Source organism: Sipha flava, unplaced genomic scaffold, assembly GCF_003268045.1.
Source record: "Sipha flava isolate LNK unplaced genomic scaffold, YSA_version1 124_pilon_pilon, whole genome shotgun sequence".
In the NCBI taxonomy this organism is placed as follows: Eukaryota; Metazoa; Arthropoda; class Insecta; order Hemiptera; family Aphididae; genus Sipha; species Sipha flava.
In genome coordinates this window covers 13865-33864 of record NW_020271750.1, presented here as the reverse complement: position 1 = coordinate 33864, position 20000 = coordinate 13865, and the positions used below count along the sequence as shown (strand labels likewise).

Here is a 20000-nt window from a genome sequence, read left to right as displayed (position 1 = left end):
TAATAACAAACTATAAACTTTACACTGACATTTTTATTTGGAAATTTGAAAACTTATTCCAATTTCCATTCTAGATTATATTTTTCATGAAACACAATGTTTTTGTAAACGTAATTAAAATAATTTATATTAATCAATTAAAATATATGTTATAAATGCATACATTAGTACACAGCATTTTGTTGAGCAAAGATCATAATAAAATCTATAACTATTAATTTTATTTATGATTTACAGGGAAAATATTTTAACACAAATTTAATTTCATTATTATGCCTACTATAGCTGAAGGTGGTCCTGATTATAATAAACATGTTTTTAACTATAGTCGTAGTTGGACAGATGATTTACCTGTTTGTAAAGTTTCTGGTATGTATATGAATAATCAAATGTTCTATTAGTTTTGAGAGTCTTACTGAATAAAATATGTAATATAGGTGTTGGATACTTAACCCGACAAAGATATGATGAGTTAGGTCAACGTCAAGAAGAATTGGAATCGGAAGATATTAGTCTTCGATGTTGCTATGATGATGGTGTTGTATGGTTGTATGGAATTTTTAATGGTCACAATGGTGGAGAAATGGCTCGGTTTGCACGTGATCGTATTGCTGCAGACATTTTGTTAAGTCAGTTACCTACTACTGAAATGGATGAAGTTACAAAAGAAATAATTCAGTAAGAAATATATATATATATATATATGTTTTGAAATTTAAAAACAAATTATGGAATTGTAGACAAAGTTTTCTTTCTGTTGAGAAATCCTATATTGAAACTATTGATAATAAATTACTTCAAAGAGCAAGTCTTCAACTTCAACTTCCTGAAGGGATATCTCATTATGACGCATATCAACAATATCCTCAAATTGTAAATTTTGCTTAATTATTGTTAATTTAAATATTTCTTAAAAAATATTTATAAAATATTTTTACAGATAGAAAAATTGAAGGAACTTGATGAAGAATTATCATGTGGTACTGGAGCAGCAATAGCTATACTTAAAAATAATCGTTTATTTGTGGCCAATGTTGGGGAAAGTCGTTTATTATTATGTAAAACTGATAAAGATGATGTTTTAAGAGTTGTGCAGCATACAGTTGACCATAACTTGACTAATTTAGATGAAGTAATGCGGATGACCAATCTTGGACTCAAAATTTCTGATGGAAAGATTAATGGTTTGTATATTTGTAATATACTGGATGAATTGCGAGGAGTAAAATATAATACTTAGCTTAAACTATTAATACTATAACTTTATTAATTATGAAAAATCATACAAGATTCTCAAACTGTTACAACACTATAATTAAACTAGCACCCATATCCTTAATCACATTATCACAATATTGTAATATATTATCCAGAATATTTACAAAATTATAGTTAAATACAGGTAGCAGAACTCTTGGAAATCAATCCTCCACTCGGTGTTTATGTAATTACATGATAAAAGGTGCATATAAAGATTATGATGAACTTCGAACAGCTTCTACTGAACCAATTATTGCTGAACCTCATGTAGATGGTGGTATTTCTATTGATTCGTCATATAGGTATTATATTTCAAATTACAGTTACTTTTAAAGTTAATATTTAAATAAAACTTAGATTTATGATGATTGCTTCTCCGGGTCTTTTGAAAACATTAGAAGAAGCAACTGGCACTAACCAAGTAAACAAAGAATTAGCATTATTAGTAGTAGAACAAGTAAGTAACTTAACATAGGATTAAATACTTATTAGGGGTGAATGGGTAGACATATTTAAGAGTCAGGACTGGAATTGAGAAGTATTAACCCTAAACTAGGAATTCAAGATAATTTTGGGATTTATTTTAATTACATTATAAAATATAATTATTAGTGTTTAGGTCATATTATTTACAGGGCTTCAAACCATAATGATTTTTTGTGGTTTATGGCTTTAGTTCATCTTATATTTTATAGTTTTTTAAAACCAGTTTTCAAAGTAATAAAACTGGTTAATTTTGTTAGTTATAAAAAAATATATTTTTTATAACAATTTTATACCTCAGACAATTCACTATCATAATTGTGAAATAATTAATTAAAAAATTTAACTATAGTAAGATATTTTTAAAATAAGTTCATAATTTATATATTTAATATATATTTATACAATAAATAATATAATATTCCTTTTTAAGTTTTATTACAATATTGAATATACTAACACACATAATGAACAACACAACTGCAATATTTATTATAAAAAAAAAAAAAACATATTAATTCAAAATGTTGGACAAATTTACAAATATTTGATACAATTTAAGATAATACTAGTGATGGGAATAATCGAATGATTATGATAATCAAGAAATTTAGTAATCGAGATGTCATCATAATCGAGTGATTCACTCGATTAAAATAATTGAGATAGTATGAACTAATAAATAATAATCAACTTATTATTAAAAATTCGTAGAAATATTTTTAATTAAATTAGCACATTACACTTATTAATAGTTATTATTATAAATTATAATATAAAAACAAAATACTTTTTAAAATAAAAAAATTGATGATTCATTGTGTTAGGCTTATAACAAACAACAGTTCAAAACTTAAAAATGAAAATAATAATTAAAACTTTAATTAAAAATAAATATTACACCATATTTAAGTTACTATTTAAAAATATAATATAATCTAAATTTTTTGGCGACAGCCTGTTTCTAAGTTTATTGGTTACAATCCAGCTTTAGAAAATACCCTCTCGCTAGGAACTGAAGTTGCAGGAATACATAAATATTTTAATTGCAGCTTGTATAACTCAGGAAAAGTATGTTTATGTTGCTTCCAAAAATCCAAGCAATTTTTTCTACGTTGCAAATGAGGTAATTCTAGGTATTGACGAACCATTAATATTGCACTAATACAGCGGTTCTCAACCTTTTTTTTTTATTCACGCACCCCTTGACCACTCACTACTACTTTACGGACCCCCAAATGCCAATTTGTCATATATTTTTACATAAGATAGATATGAATTTACGAAATAAGTTTAATAATGAAAAATTTGATTTCTTTTGATCAACATGCGCAATACATTGTATGTATAAAAATAAATAATAAAAAATAATATTGAGTTAAAAATGTAATTTTAATGTGATCCTTGAGCTTGTTTGCTAGCACTTAACTTTTTGAAATCTGGCTCCACGGATGATAAATAAACTCGTAAGTCTGAACTCACCGAGAGTCTATTGCGGTACTTATTTTTAATAAATGTGTATGACGAAAAGGCTCTTTCCACTAATACAGAGCTCGTAAGCGGTAGCAAAACATTGAATGCTTTGTAAGAAAGCTCAGGATATTCGTCTTTCACATTAGCCCAAAAGGTGATCAGTGATTTTTTTTCAAGAAATGCTGCTTGGAGTGAAGAGTCCGTTTTCAGTTCAATCTATTTTTCTTTTTCACGGGCTGATAAAACTGCAGATTTGAAATAAATTTCACTGAAAGGGAACATAATCCAGTGGTCTTCGTTTCCACATTTAGGGAAGTATTTTGCAAAAGCTGTTTTAAGCTCATTCAAATGTTGAACAATTTGGTGTTTGATGCCTTGTGATAAGTTCATATCAGTTTCACTGAGAAAATCATGCAGTGCTTCAAAAATTTCTGGTTGGTTATTCTCAATACACGTTTTCCAGTATTATACTCTTATTATACACTTATACTAAATCGTATAAGTTACGAAAAAACCTATTTACAACATTTACAATATTTCACTACTAGTTTCACAAGTAATTTCAATTAATTACAACAAATTTAAATTTTTCCGCCATTACGCTTTTTTTTCGGGGACTCCCTAATACCTACTCGCGGACCCCCGGTTGAGAACCGCTGCACTAATATCAAGGTGAATAATACTTCTGACTTGAGATAATTTACTGTCGAAATGTTCCCATAAAGAATTTGAGGATTCGCTGGTCAAAATTAGGGATGCTGATGTTTCACTTATACTCGTATTGTTTCTATCGTTGTTATTATTATAAATATTTGAAGTAAGCTCTTCTATTATCCACTTTTGAGTATTTTCTGCATTATCAGTCATTCCGAATGCAGTTTTTTTAAGTCTCGGATCTAAGAAAGTTGATTTTGTTATTATACTTATTTTTTCTAGAGCTCCTAAACGTTTCACTACTACGTCTAGTAATGTATTTTGTAGTAATATACCTGCATGAGTATCTGCTTTTATATTTTTTACTGTATATTGAAGACCTCTTATTAAGGATAATGTTGGATATATTTCTCCGGACAACTCTGACGTCATATGTTCAAATGGTTTTAAAATTTGAGCACAATCTGCTATTAAATCCCATTCTGTCCCAGTCAAACAATTTGGAGCTCGTCGAATAGACGACATAGCAGCAGTTATAAGATTTATTATTTCTATGATTCTTTCAACCATGATTATACATGAATTCCACCTAGTACTATCATTCTGTTGAACTTTTAACTCAGGGAGGTCCTCTGATTTTGAAATTCACGTAATTTCTCAGTTGCAGAACTACTATGCTTAAAGTGACCCACTATAGCTCGACATGTTTTCCATACCTGGAGAAGTTCTGTGTTTTCATTTATCGCATCATTAACACTTAAGTTTAAGGTATGAGCTACACATGGGTGGTGATATTTTTTCAGATGTTCATTAATAGCATTTTTTATGTTTGCTCCGCTGTCGGACACTATTGTAACTGTTTTATTAGTTATATTCCAATCATTAAAAATATATGATAATGCGGAAGCAATATTTTCTCCGGTATGACTTTCACATATTTCTTTGGTAGCAATAACCAGAGGTGGAACTAAGAATCGTTACGCCCGGGGAGAATGTTAAAATTACGCTCTATCATAGACCAATAATCAAAAATACTCTTCTCGAGAATTTTTTTTGTAATAATTAATATACAATCATACTTATTGAGTTTTAACTTAATAACAGTATTTAACAAAATTAAAAATATCAAATTAGTTGTTAATAATTACAAAAATTATACCCTCTAAAATTTTACGCCGGGGAATTCATCCCCGTCTTCCACCCCCTAGTTCCGACCGTGGCAATAACTAACTAGTATAAATTATCGTTGAAAATAAAATGGCAAGTAACAGTTATATAAGACTTTGTGGAATCAGATGTCTACATATCCGTTATTATAGACACATCATTTACGTTATTTAATATAGATTTCAGTTTAAAAAAAATTATGTTATATTGATCAGGCAGCAACTTTGTAGTTAATAATTTCCTACTTGGAGGAGTGTAAAGTGGTTGTAATTTTTTTGTGTACTCTAAAAATCCAACATTTTCAACTGTTGATAAGGGCTGATAGCCGTAATAATAATGACTTAATATATAAATAAATGACTAACGACGCGTCGAGGAAATACGTGTATTAAAATAGGCGGGCGGCCGACCGAAGGAACCTGTGACGTCACGCGTCATTTTAAAATGACTATAAGTACTGAACGGAGCAAAGCAATGAAAAACTATTTTTAACAAAATTCATAATTGTTTTCATTCTACAATATTTCATGAAAATATTTTTTTTAAATTTTTCCTTGGATAGTCCTTTAAAGACTTATCAATATCATTCTTTTCACCAACAGTAAGTTCATTATTTTTAGTTGAACCGAATAATTTTAGTTGACGCGAGCGTTTAGCTAGAGGAAGAGTTAAAAATTGGTCTTGTGTATTTGTACTTGACGAAGATGATTGAACATCTGACAAATTGTCAATGCTTTCGATATTTTGTAAAACAGAATCTGGATTGTCTGTTGTAGAAATAAGAATAGCAATAAGCATTGGATGTTTTCGTTTTAAGTGCTCTTTTAAAAAATGTTTAGTATGTTAAAAAATATAATTTAGGTAAATATATAGTAGGAATTAGGAAAGCATGTATAACTAAAATTACTAAATAATATAATAAAATATTGTAGTATCTACCTTTTAAATTGGTTGTATTTCCATAAAACTTTAAGTCCTTCTTACAATTTTGGCTAGTTACTGTCGTTTCGCCACTATTTTTTTTTTTAACTACTTCCACACTATCGAACGTTGCTTATTTCCTGGTCGCATTTTAAAAAGCTCGAATTTGTGCAAAAATATATTATTATATTAGCTAGTAAATATTATAGAACTACAGTAAATTACTTATTTATTAGCTACCAATTTGTATAGGGAATAGTGTAAACAGTTTAGTTCATAAACATGTACGATGAGTATTTATTTTGATTAAACTATATATTATTATGACGTTTCGTATAATACCATGTTGTAGTTGTGCAACATATGCGTCCATATTATAAAATAATATAAAATAATAATAATAAATATCTGCGAGTGTAACAAAATAAGTCCAAATATATTTTAGTCCACCATATAAATAGTTATTAGTATCCGTTGTGTAGTGTTGTAGTGAATGTATTAAATAATTGTATACCCAGTATACTTATAAATAAACATAATGACAATAACCAAGATTTCCAGAACAGATAAGATTATTTACTATGAAACTATTTCAGATAAAAATAGTCCGTATTTAGATTATTATTTTCATGATTCCTATGAATTCAAATATTAAGATTGTTAACTGTTAAGAGATTACTAGATGAGCAAAATAAAAATACTCGACTATAATAGTAGTTATTTCATTATTTGTTACTTATTACAATTATTACTTATTACTAACAAAATTAGTAATTACTAATTTTTCATTTGATTTTTTCAGTTGGTTTCTAGAATCGAAACCGAGCAAATCACTCGATTATTTATCCTAACAATCGATGTAGTCGATTTACTCAAGTAATCGAGTTACTCGATTATACCCATCACTAAATAACACCATTCGCGTTTCAGCCATCGTTGTGTTCGGTGTGTTTACTCTTTTCGCAGCCATTATTCTGAGTGTATCAAGGTTCTAGTTGAACTCGTTAACTCCTGTTATGTCGTCGTTTTCGGGCAGCGACTTGCATGCAGGTAAATCACCTGCGCCCAAGAAATCGATATCGTCTTTAAACACTAACCGTGGTACAGATCCTAACTTTACTCTCGTCATAAGTAAAAATACATAAGGTAAATTTAAATTTGTTTCATCTAACCCAAAGTCTTCTGATCTGCAACGTATTATTAATAATCCACCGTCTTTAATACCATTAAATCAGGCCGTTAAATTTAACTCCTTATCTGCAACCGATAACGCGTCGTCACCGTCGTTGCCTATGGCCATTAACAACAATATCGATTTTACCAATTTAACTAATTTAAATAAGTTCAATGCAAGTTTCTCTTTATCAAATAATAATAATGCTACTTCGATATCTACATCTAATAACACTAACGATTCCACTCTTAGTGCCTTTATTTATGCACTGCAACACACGCAACATTTCAATCGGACTACAATGATCATTAGGGCTGCGCGGTTATTTTATATAATCGATAATTTTAATCGATTAATCAATTATTTTCCATATTTTATAAATAATCGATATAACCGCAATTCGATTAATCTCGATTAATCGATTATATAATCGAATAATCGAGATGGTACGATTGTTTTAGATTAATGAAAACAATTATTAATTGACTTAAATAATAATTGAAAAACAGAATAATCGAAAATTAATTATAATTGAATTATATTTTATACATTATGTAATTGAAAAATATTTTAGAAATATAACATAAATTTAAAATGTTTTTATTGTAACGGTCATGGTATTGTTATTGAAGTATTTTTATTTATAGCTTAAAATCCCTTTTACTATTACTAAAATAATGTAAACATAAACGAATTTAGTGTTTATTTTTAAAATTTGATAGAATTGTTATTGATACGTCATATTTATAAATATGTTGTTATTATATTCACAAATGTTGAATTTAACAGAGGGAATGAACACCGGGACACACATTTGATTTGTGATCTGCGTCTTGCGAACATATTTAATAATACATCAATCGACTGGTTAATGAGTAAAAACAATTAACGAGTTACGGCAACTTTTCTACTCATCAAATAGTTTTTCCAGTTACCACCAAAAACGACAGTGAAATGAGTTGTCATAAGTCACAACCAACAAAGCCCAACATAACCATAGATTATCTGTAATTGTTGAGCTATATTAGTTGTAACTTGAAGCTTTCTTAATAAAAAATAAAAAAAAAAAGCCATAGATTATTCCTATGTAATCTAACAAAATTTTGTTATGTTCTGTTATGTTTTTTGTTACTTTTTAAAATTTGGTATCACAAAAAAAATAATACATACAATTTTATTGAAAATGACGACAATCAACAAAATTGCAATAAAATTGAAATTTGGTCAAAAATTGTAAAACGTTGCACTTAAAATTTTTAGATAATTGTTTGTACTTGTTTAAAACAAATTTATAACCTACTTAGTAGCGAATCGGAACAAAAGAAAAAAAATTACTAATGCAACAATATCTGAGCACTATTGACTATAATTTATGTTTTAATAATAACCGATTATTGATTAAGTATCAATTATAACATTTATTACTGATAATAATCGATTAGAATGTATGTATAAAAAAAACCGATTATAATCGATATAATTTTCTACACATCGATTATATGAAAATAAAATAATCGCGCAGCTCTAATAGTCATATCATTATTCTTGTCAAATGTATAAATACTAACTCAAATTTGAGTAATTGGCACCCCATTGAGGCAGCTAAAATTTTTTCCACACATTTTACTGGTGTTACAATTATTAAACCGGCAAGCGCGAAAAAACAAAACAAAATTACCTTCGACTCGGTTGCCAATGGTAATCTTTGCTTGAACTCAAACATATTAATAGAACAAGGTCTAACCGCTTGTATTTCATTAAATCTTATTTACTCATTTAGCGTAGTTGGACTCGATTGCATCATTTCTGAAGACGACTATAGGGAGGGCGTTAAATCCCAAACTCCAATTGAAAGTTCCAAACGTATTTCAATAAAAAAAAGACTGAAATATTGTGCCTACTCGTATTGTCGAATTAAAATTTGTTTCCCCAAAATTTCTTCAATATATCTCGCTGTTCAATATGCTTCTGGAAGTCTAGCCTAGTATCCGTTCCCCAGTTCAATGCAATAATTGTTAACGTTTAGGACACACAAAAATTTTGTTGAAGCGACCCAAGATGCAGTCATTGCGGCAGCGCCAAGCACCAAATAAATGAATGTCCTGTCACAGCTACAGATCCGATTTGTATATTTTGCAAACTTTTTATGTGGCCACTGATTGCAAATGCGAAGAATGTTCAAAGCAAAAAGAAATAAAAAAAAAATTATGGTTAACGAAAATTTATCATATCAAGAAACCTTATTATTTAAAAAAGAAACCTTTATACTTCATTATATAATTATTCCGAAATTTTTAATAGGCTCATTCTCCCAATCTTGCAAAATCTAATTTTCTTTCCTTAGACGAGGATTTTCCAGTTCTAAACGTTCGTCATCACTTTTCAATTCCAAAAAACCAAAAATCATCAGTCCTTTATTTACCCCTGTGAAACATTTTTCTCCTTCGCCCGCAGTTCTATATTCTAATAGTAAATATTTCAGACAAACCATAGGTAATATTTAATCTATTGCTCCTGGTGTAAACGACTTTTCTCGGATCCATACATTATCCCTTTTAAATTCTTCTTCGTTATCTTCCCCCTTTTTACAATCATTAATAATTGATGATACGGTTCCTTGCTTAGTGGGAAGGATCTGTAGTGTACGTGGTTACACTGTACACAGTGCATGTTAGTATATAGGTTATGTAATACGTGTGCAATTGATAGTTAATGCAGTTTTCAAAATAAAGTTAAAAAAAAATCTAATTAAATTAATTTGTTTTATTTATTTTGTATCCGCTTATTAATTAAATGTAGTGATTGGCTTATGTTCGGGTGCCATGTAACGCAGTCATTACAAGTCCCACTTACCAATTATTCAATTTTTACCTGTCTTGGTCAAATAAATCAGACTGACCAACTTAACAAAATTTGTAAAATCTAAAATTAAATATTTATTATATTTCGTAATTAAAAATATATTTATTTCCGTCCGAAAACGAAAAATATTTTTTTGAATAACTATTTCGTTTTCGTTCTATAAAATTAGTAATTGTGGTTTCATTTTTGTTTTCGTTCGTACACATTTTCCAATAATACCGGTTAATAAAAAAAAACGGTTTTAACCGGTTAGAAGCCCTAATTATTTATCTTGATAAAATTTACAACATGCCTATCCCACTATTAAGTAGGCAACTATCACTTCCTTAGTTATGTATTATTTAGTCTTGGAATTTGGAAAATAAATTGATTTCTCGATTTTTGAACCTAAGTTCAGGATACCCACTCACTCCTAGTATTATATATAAACGAACCATTGAATTACTTATTTTTTAATTTCTCAAGTTACGAGTACAATCTACATTGACTGGTGTTGCACAAGCAGTTGTTGACCACATAGCACGAATATATCATGATACTTACGAAGCACAAGATAATGCTATGGGAGCAACTCGTCCTAATATTATGTTGATGATACGCAACTTCAATTTTGCAATGCCTAATGCAATTACAGAACAACAACATAGTTGGAATAGCTCATACGATCAAGGTTAATTTAGCAAAATATTATCTGTATAAATTGTATTTTAGTTGTATGTTTTTATTTTTTTATTTAGACACAGCAATAAACTTAACTCAAACCACGACATCAACTACAACTGATCCTTCTAGTGGATCCACCAAAAGTATATTACCATATGTTGATTTTAGTGAATTTAACACAAATGTTGATGCAGCTAGGGCAAAAGGCAACCTTCCTTCAAATATAAACTTTTTTTACGATTAGAAAAAAATGTTAATGGATTTTTAGATCAGTAATTATATAGTACCATAGTTTTATTTATTGAATTAAAGTATAACTAAGTTTTATAATAAAATATATTTTATTAGTTTAATTGGTAAAATGTATTATTTATTCTTTAATTATGTATTCTATTTTTTTTTTTTTTTTTACTTTTCTATTTATGTACCAAATTTATATAAAGTATCAACTGCAAAAAATATACATTCTTTAAATCACGAAATAGTTTATTGTATGTTTAAATAAATATTATAAACTAAAGCACTTAAAATATATTATCAGAAATGTTTCTTATAATTATAAAACATATAGATAAAATATTAACGATTCAAGTATAAAAATTATATATATTATATGTTTAATTTAAAGATATTTTTACTTTTTTTATGCAAAAATATATTTGTATTTGATTTATTTACTATCTTCAATATCTTCTTCTGGTTTTTCTGAAGTCTTTAACTCTAATACTGTTATTGCTTTTTCTAATGTATCAAATGCTATTGAAAATTTTAACATCAGTTGTTCATACCTATAATACAAATTAAATTACAACTTTGTTAAGAAGTCTTGGTAATTTGTTTTTATTTACCTAAATAATAATTTGTGTAAATGTTCTGTTTGTTGGTTAATTAATTGACGTTGGTTTCTTTCATTACCAACCAATTTCTCAATTTCTTCTGTATATTTGTCTAATTCTCCATAGGACTTATCATTTATTGTATGTCGTTTTTCTTCGAGTTGCTTAAGCTGCTGCACATAATCAATTAATTCAGACTCTGAAGAAAGTATAACTTCTCGTTTGGATATTTCAGGTTGATATTCTTCATAAAATGGATCCATTAACTTATCCAATAGTTTTACATGACTCAGTAAAGCATTAGCATAAGGATGACCAATACATGCATTACCTATAGTATTGTCAACTAGCTTTACTTCTTCAACAAGGTTACCACTAGGTAGTGAAGTTTGAGTGACTTTATTTGCACCATACACTTTTAATTCTAAAGCAGCTACACACTTTTCTAAAATTCCTATTTTATCGGTTTCCATGTTCTAAATAAAATTGAATAAATATGTTTAAAAGAACGATAAACACATACAACAAAATCTACACTTCATACAAAAATGTATTTAAAAACAAAGTAATATTAAAGATTAAGTAAATTATAACTCTATAATGTATTACTGTACTATATCTAATGAACTAATTTGAAATGTTTTAATTTTAGTGAATGTAAAATTATCAAATTTCACAAAAATTGAGATTTCAAATAGTGGCTAGATGCTAACAAAATGCTAGAAATCATTTTATTATGATATAGAAATTATTTTAAATACATACTTTTGTAGTTATTCGTTTGCTGCTCGACAATAATTTGAATGAAAAATAGATTTAACAAAGGAACGACGATATTTGGGTACCGTAAAATGGGGTGAATTAGAACAAAACGAGAAAAAATTGTTTTGAATTGATAACAAGGTACATAAATTAACAAATATTTATGATAACAACAGCACTTTGTTACAAACAACATTTAGGTGATATTGACTATATCGCATTTTCAATATACTTAACTATCGATAGTTCATTACGATTGTTTAGTTATTACGATAACCATTATCTGTTTTTAGCACTAGTGTGACTGTTTCATAACTACTACAGAGAGTACGCGTTCTATTTATCTCTTATCTATGGTATAGCATAATTTTGTTATCACTGATAAGCTATTATCATTATCTTTTTTTTTTGTGAAATTTAAGTATCCGAAAAGCTTCGTAGGAAAATCAACTACGTAGTTAAGGTAAGGAAGTTTTACGATTATTAATAGTTAATAGACATATTTTAATTATGTTTCGCATAATCACAATGGAATTCATAATATTTTTTTGAGTATAAAATATGCTTCAAAGTCCGATACTACTAATCTGTGTCATACATGGGGTAAACAGAAACACACGAAAATATTAACAAATTTCAATAAGCACAACATTTATTAAAAATGTCTATTATCTACCTATATAATTGCTATAGACTAAGTGCATAACAAGTAGGAACCTAATTATATTATTTGTATTTTAGTATGTACCTTTATTTTCAAAATTCCATGTACATATCAGAGAACAGTCACATAAAAATTGTTGGCAAAGTACACTGATGACCAAATAAATTCGGCACTTAAGGACAAAACATCAGGTATGTCGTTTCGTGACTGTTCCAAGATATATGGTATACTTGTGACAGTATTGCACAGGCATAATAAATTTAATGAATTCCTGGTAAAAATATGAAACCACAAGGCGGCCAAACTATATTGTCTAAAAATGTAGAGCGATTAATTGTTGAATGTTTTATAACATGTTCGCTATGGGGTTATCCATTAACTACATTTGACCTTAGATTTATTGTAGAATCTTATTTAGACACCAAAGGTACTAACATAAAAAAATTTAAATATAACATGCCTGGTATTGATTTTGCAATGTGTTTCTTAAGACGTCGTAGAGATATGCTTTTGCAAAGGCTATGTCAGAATATAAAACATTCACATACACAAGTATCTAAAGAAGATATAAATGAATATTTTAATAATCTAGAACATTCATTAACTAATATTCCACCATGTAACATATTAAACTATAACGAAACAAACTTAAGTGATGACCCAGGAAGGATAAAAGTTATTTCTAAATGCAGTCGCAAGTATCTTAAAAGGGTCATAAACCATAGTAAATCATGTACATCTGAAATGTTTTCTTGTACAGGCAATGGAGAACTTCTTCTCCTATACATAGTATACAAAGCTTTACACATGTATACACCTTGGATTGTTGGTGATCCCAAAAATTCAAAGTTTAATAGAAGCAAGTCTGGGTGGTTTGACTCTAACTATTTTGAAGATTGGCTTCTTAAAACAGTGATTCCATATTTTAAAAATAAACCAGACAAAAAAATATTGATAGGAGATAATTTGTCTTCACACTTGACTATATTAGGAATAAAAGCTTGTTGAAAGCATAACATCGCATTTGTATTTTTATCGTCAAACTGTACGCACCTTACTCAACCATTGGATGTGTCATTTTTTTCATCCATTAAAAATTGCATGGCGCAAAATCTTGACAATTTGGAAAATTGGAGCTGGAAAAACTGAAACAGCTATCCCCAAGTCAGAATTTCCTAGACTTCTAAATGTGATGAAACAACTCATAAAAACAAATCAAATTAATAATATCCTGTTAGGATTTTAAAAATGTGGTATCATTCCTTTGAATAGAGATAATGTATTGAATTGTTTACCATCAGAAATAGTTGAAAACTATAGTGAAAACACTACAATTTTGAGTACATCATTAATTTCAATTTTAAAAGAAATTCGTTATTCAAAAGGTACAAATAAGACAAGACAAAAGAGACAGCGGTTAGACATTCAGCCAGGTAAAAGTGTTGGAAATTTTCGAAATGGAAGACCAACAAATTTCCAGTTCTGACGAAGAGGAACAAATGCAAATGAAAGAGGTTGATGATCTAGAAGCAATCATTAATGATCTTATGAAAAATTATGATAGTTCAGTCAACAGTTTGAAAGATGCATATGAAAGTGACAAAAATAGTATAGACACAACATTGAAAAATGGAAAAAAAAAAATAGAAAAAGTATATCCATATGGTAAAAATTTAAAACTCAAGGAAAATGATTGGATTGTTGTAGATTTTTCCTATTATTCTAGATCAAGACAGAATTCATCAAAAAATGTTTTATTCATTGATACTGTATTAGAAATAAAAAAAATCTGAGGTATAAGCATCATTTATAATATACAGTCCTATAAAGTGGAATTCAGAAAAAAATTTTATTTTTCCTGATCCAGAAGACAAATGTTGGATAGATAAAAAATATATTATAGGGGTTTTAATTAAACCATCCTAATCTTCAAAGAAGAAGGCAAATGATGTTTGATGTAAATTATAGTGAATGGTAAATTATTGGTGGGTGCCTACCTATTTAGATGACTACCAACTTACCTATAAAAATGTAAATGAAAAACTTAAAAGAAATTAAGAGTTACCTGTAAAATTTGTTTTAGTCTAAGTTGTTAGTATAATATTTATTGAAATATTTAAAATATAAATGAAAAAACTTATACAATTTGTTTTAATTTAATTCGTTATTAATTACCTATAATTATAATATTTATTAAGTTATCTATTAAAAAAGAAATGTAAAAACATACAGTATGGTTTAATTTAATTTGTTATTATAATATTTAAAAAGTAAATAGACTTATAAAATTGGTTTTAATATAAATTGTTAAATATTATGTATTCAGTTGTTTAAAAATAAATGAAAATAATTAAGTTGTTTTAAATAAACCTGATGTGATATGTTATTATTTTAATTTGTTTTTAATTAATTAAGTAGGTACCTACTATGTATATTAACATCATTTTTTTTGGAAATCAACAAAGTAGGTACTTATGTCATATAACCTTTTTTAAAAAAATAAAATGTGTTCCAATCTATCACCAGTTTATTAGAATAAGAAAAATTGGGAAAATCTTAACTATGTTCCGGTTCACCCCATTAATGGGGAAATAGGAACACGTTTAAAAAAAAAAATTTAAAAAAAACTAACAGACCTAAACTAAAAATTTTATATTAAAAAAAAAGGCGTCTGAGTGTAATCTATCTAAAACACTTTTCAGAATAAATCTACCTTAAAAATTGTCGTTTTTATTATCAAAAAACTTCCAAAATCGTTCCTGTTCAACCCATTTTACGGTAACGAAGCAGTGAGTTACAATTACTTAATGACAGATTGTTATTTGAGTACAGCACGATCGGTGCGAACATGATAAACGAGGATTCCATCGAAAAATACCAATGCGACGGTAAAGATAGTAAAATTCGTCGTCGATATCACCAAATGCAACAAAACCGGCAACGGGTGTTGGAAAAATAGTGATAATCAAGTCGCCTCGGCATAGTGTAATATTACTCAACGCGCCTCGGTTAACCACGAGTGTGACCACGACCGACCCTCAATGTGCACGGTTGCCGCAGTTTCCGGCGTACACACTGTACCATACGGCGGTGTGTGTGCGTGTGCACACCGAACAAATCAGCTTGTACGCCTGCGCCCGCGACCGTGTGTATAGTGTGTGTGTGGTGCGCGTCGTGCGTGTATTTGTGTTAATGTGAGTGACAAGTGAACGTCGTGTTCCACCACAGTTGTTTGTCCTCACGGGTATACAACATTTTTCTCGATCAGCGGCCGTCCTGCATCTCGTCTCGTTATTTTGCTCCTCCATCTTTTCTTAGCTATTTCCATCAATCCGAACGCGTCCCAATCGGCTTGTCATACACAGCAGCAGCTTCAGCAACACCGAGTACGCAACACCCGTCGTTGAATTTCCTTCCGGATCGCGTCGTGTGTTCACGGGTTTTGTTTTTATTTTTATTCGTTTTTCGAAATTTTCTTTTCCGTACGAACGTCTACGATCGCAGCAGTCATCCCGTTTTACCAGAGCGCCCCGCACGCTTTGCGCATCTTGTACGTACCTCCCGCCGCCACGACGGACGAAAATAATATTGACATGGAGAAGAGAATCGAACTAGAAAAGAGAGGTCGCAAACCTGAAGAGGTAATATAGAACAAACGTCGAATTATTTCGGTTTGATATTTTTCCTATTCCTGTTTTTCGAATCTGGAATACGCGCGCGCTTTCGAACGTCGACCGGCGTGCTCGTGTAATCCATCGCGACATGCCGAACCGTTGGACTGCACGTTTCTACCAGTAATTTTAACAACATTCCTTGACTTAAAATTCACACGTCGGGATGTCTGCTCACGATATGATGTACAATTAAACACAGCGTGTCCAAGATATTATTGATTATTTTATGTATTTACTTTTTTCTCTTATTTGATCATTTTTCATATTTTTAATATTTTATATTATTTATTATATTTGTTCTTGCCCCCCCCCCTACCGAACTTAAAATCATATTCCATTCTCGTGTCAGCCTAACCGTCCATCTTACGCAGTTTGTTATTACATATCGCCGCCGTTTTCATATCTTAGCGACTTCGCTGCGACGGTTTTAATTGAGCTATCGATATAACGATGAAAACGATTGGATGGACAGGTGTGTGTGTGTGTGTATATGTGCGATTGCGTATAAAGTTCGTGCGTGCGCGTATATGTGTACACCGCATTGGATTATATGGGTGGGCGGTAGGGGGGTATTTGGCCGGCGGCCATGTTTAAATTTTAAATACATCGTCACCGTGTTTTTTCTTGATTGTTATTATTCCATCATATTTAATATCCAGAAAATATTTTGTATTTTTATACAATGGCTATCGATTCAAATTAAAAATATAATATTAATATTTGTTTAATTTCAACGAATCCTTGGCTACTTTTAGTCTTGTATCCCATTTTTCTTGTGGTGAAGATATGAATTATGAATTTTCGAATCAAAGTTTACATACAAATCAATAAAATGTACCTAAGATCTTTTTGTACAACTCTTTCCATCCATAATTTTTTTTTTTTAATCTAGTTCTTATTTTTATACATATTTAACATAAATATTACCTTTAATTATTAATGATCTTGTTTATGGTTAAAAATAAATCTATTAATTTTCTAATTTAATTTAAATAATGTTCTTCATTAAACACTATTATTGTATTAAAATTATAAACAATAGGTAGATGTATAATTTATATAATAATCAAATATAGAATTCCATTTTAATTTTAAATTACTGTTTAAAAACAAGTGCTAAATTCTTTTAAAATAAAACCATGATTTTTAAATTCCTAATTTTTTTTTGATTTATGTCATAATGACTAGAGGTTTATTCTATGTATGTATACATTTTTGGTTTTAATTGTAAAACTCTAATACAACTTTATTACATGATTTATAGATTTTTGTATAAATATGATACATACATTTTATTGCTATATTTAAAAAAAAATGTCTAATTATTTTAGATAGATCAATTGATTTTGGATGATTGTCGTAGCACTGCAATAGTTGGCCTTACAGATGAATATGTTGGGTTACGTAGTCTGAGCTTAATTAATGTTGGTTTAACTAGTTTAAAAGGTTTTCCAAAGTTGCCTTTACTTTTATACGTAAGTTATAAAATTAATAATGATGATAAGTACATTATTGATGATAATTATATATCCTTTATTATTGTTTTTTTAGTTGGATGTCAGTGAAAATCGAATTTCAAATAGTCTGCAAAATTTGAGCGGTTGTATCAAACTTAAATCATTGAATCTCTGCCAAAATAAATTGAAAGACTTTGAAGCTATTGAACCATTGGTAATTAGTAATAAAATTAATACTTATTCTTAAAAATATATTGTACTATATTTCAATTGTTAACTGAAATTTTATTTGTAGAAATCATTAGAACGTCTCAAGTTTTTGGATTTATCTAGTAATGAAGTAACCAAACAAGAAGGGTATAAAGAATTCGTTTTAGAAAAGTTCTCAAAAACCCTCAGATGTTTAGATGGGTATGATTTATTAGTTACTTCATGTTCATAGGTTTCTTAATTAAATTAAAATATTTACAATTTTAGAGATTCTCTCCTTAATGGTAAAGATGAATCAGATTCTGATAGTGATGATGACGAGGAGGATGGTTCAGAATCAGAAGGTAAAATATTACTAAATAATATGAGTAGGAAAGTGTTAATTTTAAAATTTCATATTTTAGCTGAAGTAGAAGAAGGTGATGGTGAAGAAGATGATGATGATAGTGACGATTATGACTCGGATGATCAAGTATATGAAGCTGGTGAAGTAGGTTTGGAAGAAATGTTAAAAGATAATATTGATGAAGAAAGCGAAGGAAATGATTATGTATTAGATGAAGAAGATGGTGTTGATCAAGATTCCAGTGATGAGAGTGATGATGATGCTGGCGAAGCAGATGATAGCACTGCTAATGGTAGGCATTTATGTAAATTCATTATGAATATAATTTTGTTTTATCCAATATTTGTTTAAGTATGAACAAAAAAATTTCAGAATGATGATTGATGCGCAAACATTAAATCAATAATTATTTTTGTGATAATGGTGATATTTGTTTCTTTTTGATATTGATCTTGTGATATTGCACCATAGACTATTTTTCAACTTCTAGAATAGAATAATTAACTAGATGTATAAATTTGTTAGTGTTTGTTTATTTTTATGACATTTTGACTTACATATTACATCAAATTTTTCTTTTTTTTCGGGATTCTAAATATAATAAGTCATTCAATTTACAGTTTAATAGTTATATTATTATACTACATTTATATAAATTTAGTATTTCATCTAAAAATAATATAAAACAGTAATGTATTAAATAATTAGTATAGTTACATTATCTAAATTTAGAGTTGGGGTAAATTATCCTTTATAATTTTACAAATAAAATAGTCAAATTACAGTAAAAAGTGATTATTAGATGTAATTTAATAAAAATCATTTCATTTTTAAAATATCTTACTTATCATTGTGCTTTCATAAGCTTTACACAGTATATTGTTACTAATGGTATCTATTGCTTAATGCAATTAGTATTTAAAATATGAAGCCAATATTAAAATAATAATCAAATATCATTGACACTGTTATTTATTTTAACACTTAGTTATTGTGTTTATAATATTTAATCCTTAATAATTATATATGATGAATATTATATTTATTATAAATTTAAATTCAATTTACAGAATCACAAGATACTAGAGGGAAAAAAAGGAAACTGGATGATGAATCTACTGAGTAAATTATTTTAATTACTGTTATGTTGAGTGGAACAAATTGTATGTATGTGTCCCACACATAATTTTTTTATTATAACTATTAATTTTTTTTTTTTTTTGTAAATTGTTCTATTAGACATTTTAATGTTGTACTACACAAATATTTTAATTTATTTTGAAATTATATGCCATTATATTCATACATACTAAGCTTTGATTTTAGACTTGCTAAGCAAGATATTTTGAATTTTCATGGTCAACATTATTTATATCTTAACTGTTAAGGAAGTA

The 20000-nt window shown here is 28.5% G+C and overlaps 3 protein-coding genes across 4 annotated transcripts; 2 read left to right on the top strand and 1 right to left on the bottom strand.

Moving 5' to 3' along the window:
• LOC112694160 (TGF-beta-activated kinase 1 and MAP3K7-binding protein 1-like) lies at window positions 1-10968 on the top strand. 2 transcript variants are annotated; one of them, XM_025569551.1, is made up of 9 exons: window positions 1-110; window positions 238-369; window positions 438-678; window positions 741-873; window positions 941-1184; window positions 1403-1562; window positions 1618-1717; window positions 10460-10664; window positions 10732-10901. In XM_025569551.1, exons 2-9 carry the CDS (start codon window positions 273-275, stop codon window positions 10899-10901), a joined length of 1350 nt encoding a protein of 449 aa, XP_025425336.1. In that variant the 5' UTR covers window positions 1-110; window positions 238-272. The 2 variants fall into 2 exon arrangements, with proteins under 2 accessions (XP_025425336.1, XP_025425337.1); XM_025569552.1 differs by lacking the exon at window positions 1-110 and having other exon boundaries at window positions 273-369; window positions 10732-10968.
• A 311-nt stretch (window positions 10969-11279) lies between these two features.
• Window positions 11280-12521, bottom strand: LOC112694157. Its single transcript, XM_025569546.1, has 3 exons — window positions 12259-12521; window positions 11506-11969; window positions 11280-11445 (listed from the first exon to the last, which is right to left on the bottom strand). The coding sequence occupies exons 2-3, from the start codon at window positions 11964-11966 to the stop codon at window positions 11328-11330; spliced, it is 579 nt and encodes a 192-aa protein (XP_025425331.1). The 5' UTR covers window positions 11967-11969; window positions 12259-12521; the 3' UTR covers window positions 11280-11327.
• A 3500-nt stretch (window positions 12522-16021) lies between these two features.
• On the top strand, window positions 16022-19993 carry LOC112694156 (acidic leucine-rich nuclear phosphoprotein 32 family member A). The gene is made up of 7 exons (XM_025569544.1): window positions 16022-16560; window positions 17925-18068; window positions 18145-18264; window positions 18346-18461; window positions 18528-18604; window positions 18665-18898; window positions 19677-19993. The coding sequence occupies exons 1-7, from the start codon at window positions 16513-16515 to the stop codon at window positions 19730-19732; spliced, it is 795 nt and encodes a 264-aa protein (XP_025425329.1). The 5' UTR covers window positions 16022-16512; the 3' UTR covers window positions 19733-19993.
• The last annotated feature ends 7 nt before the right edge of the window (window positions 19994-20000 follow it).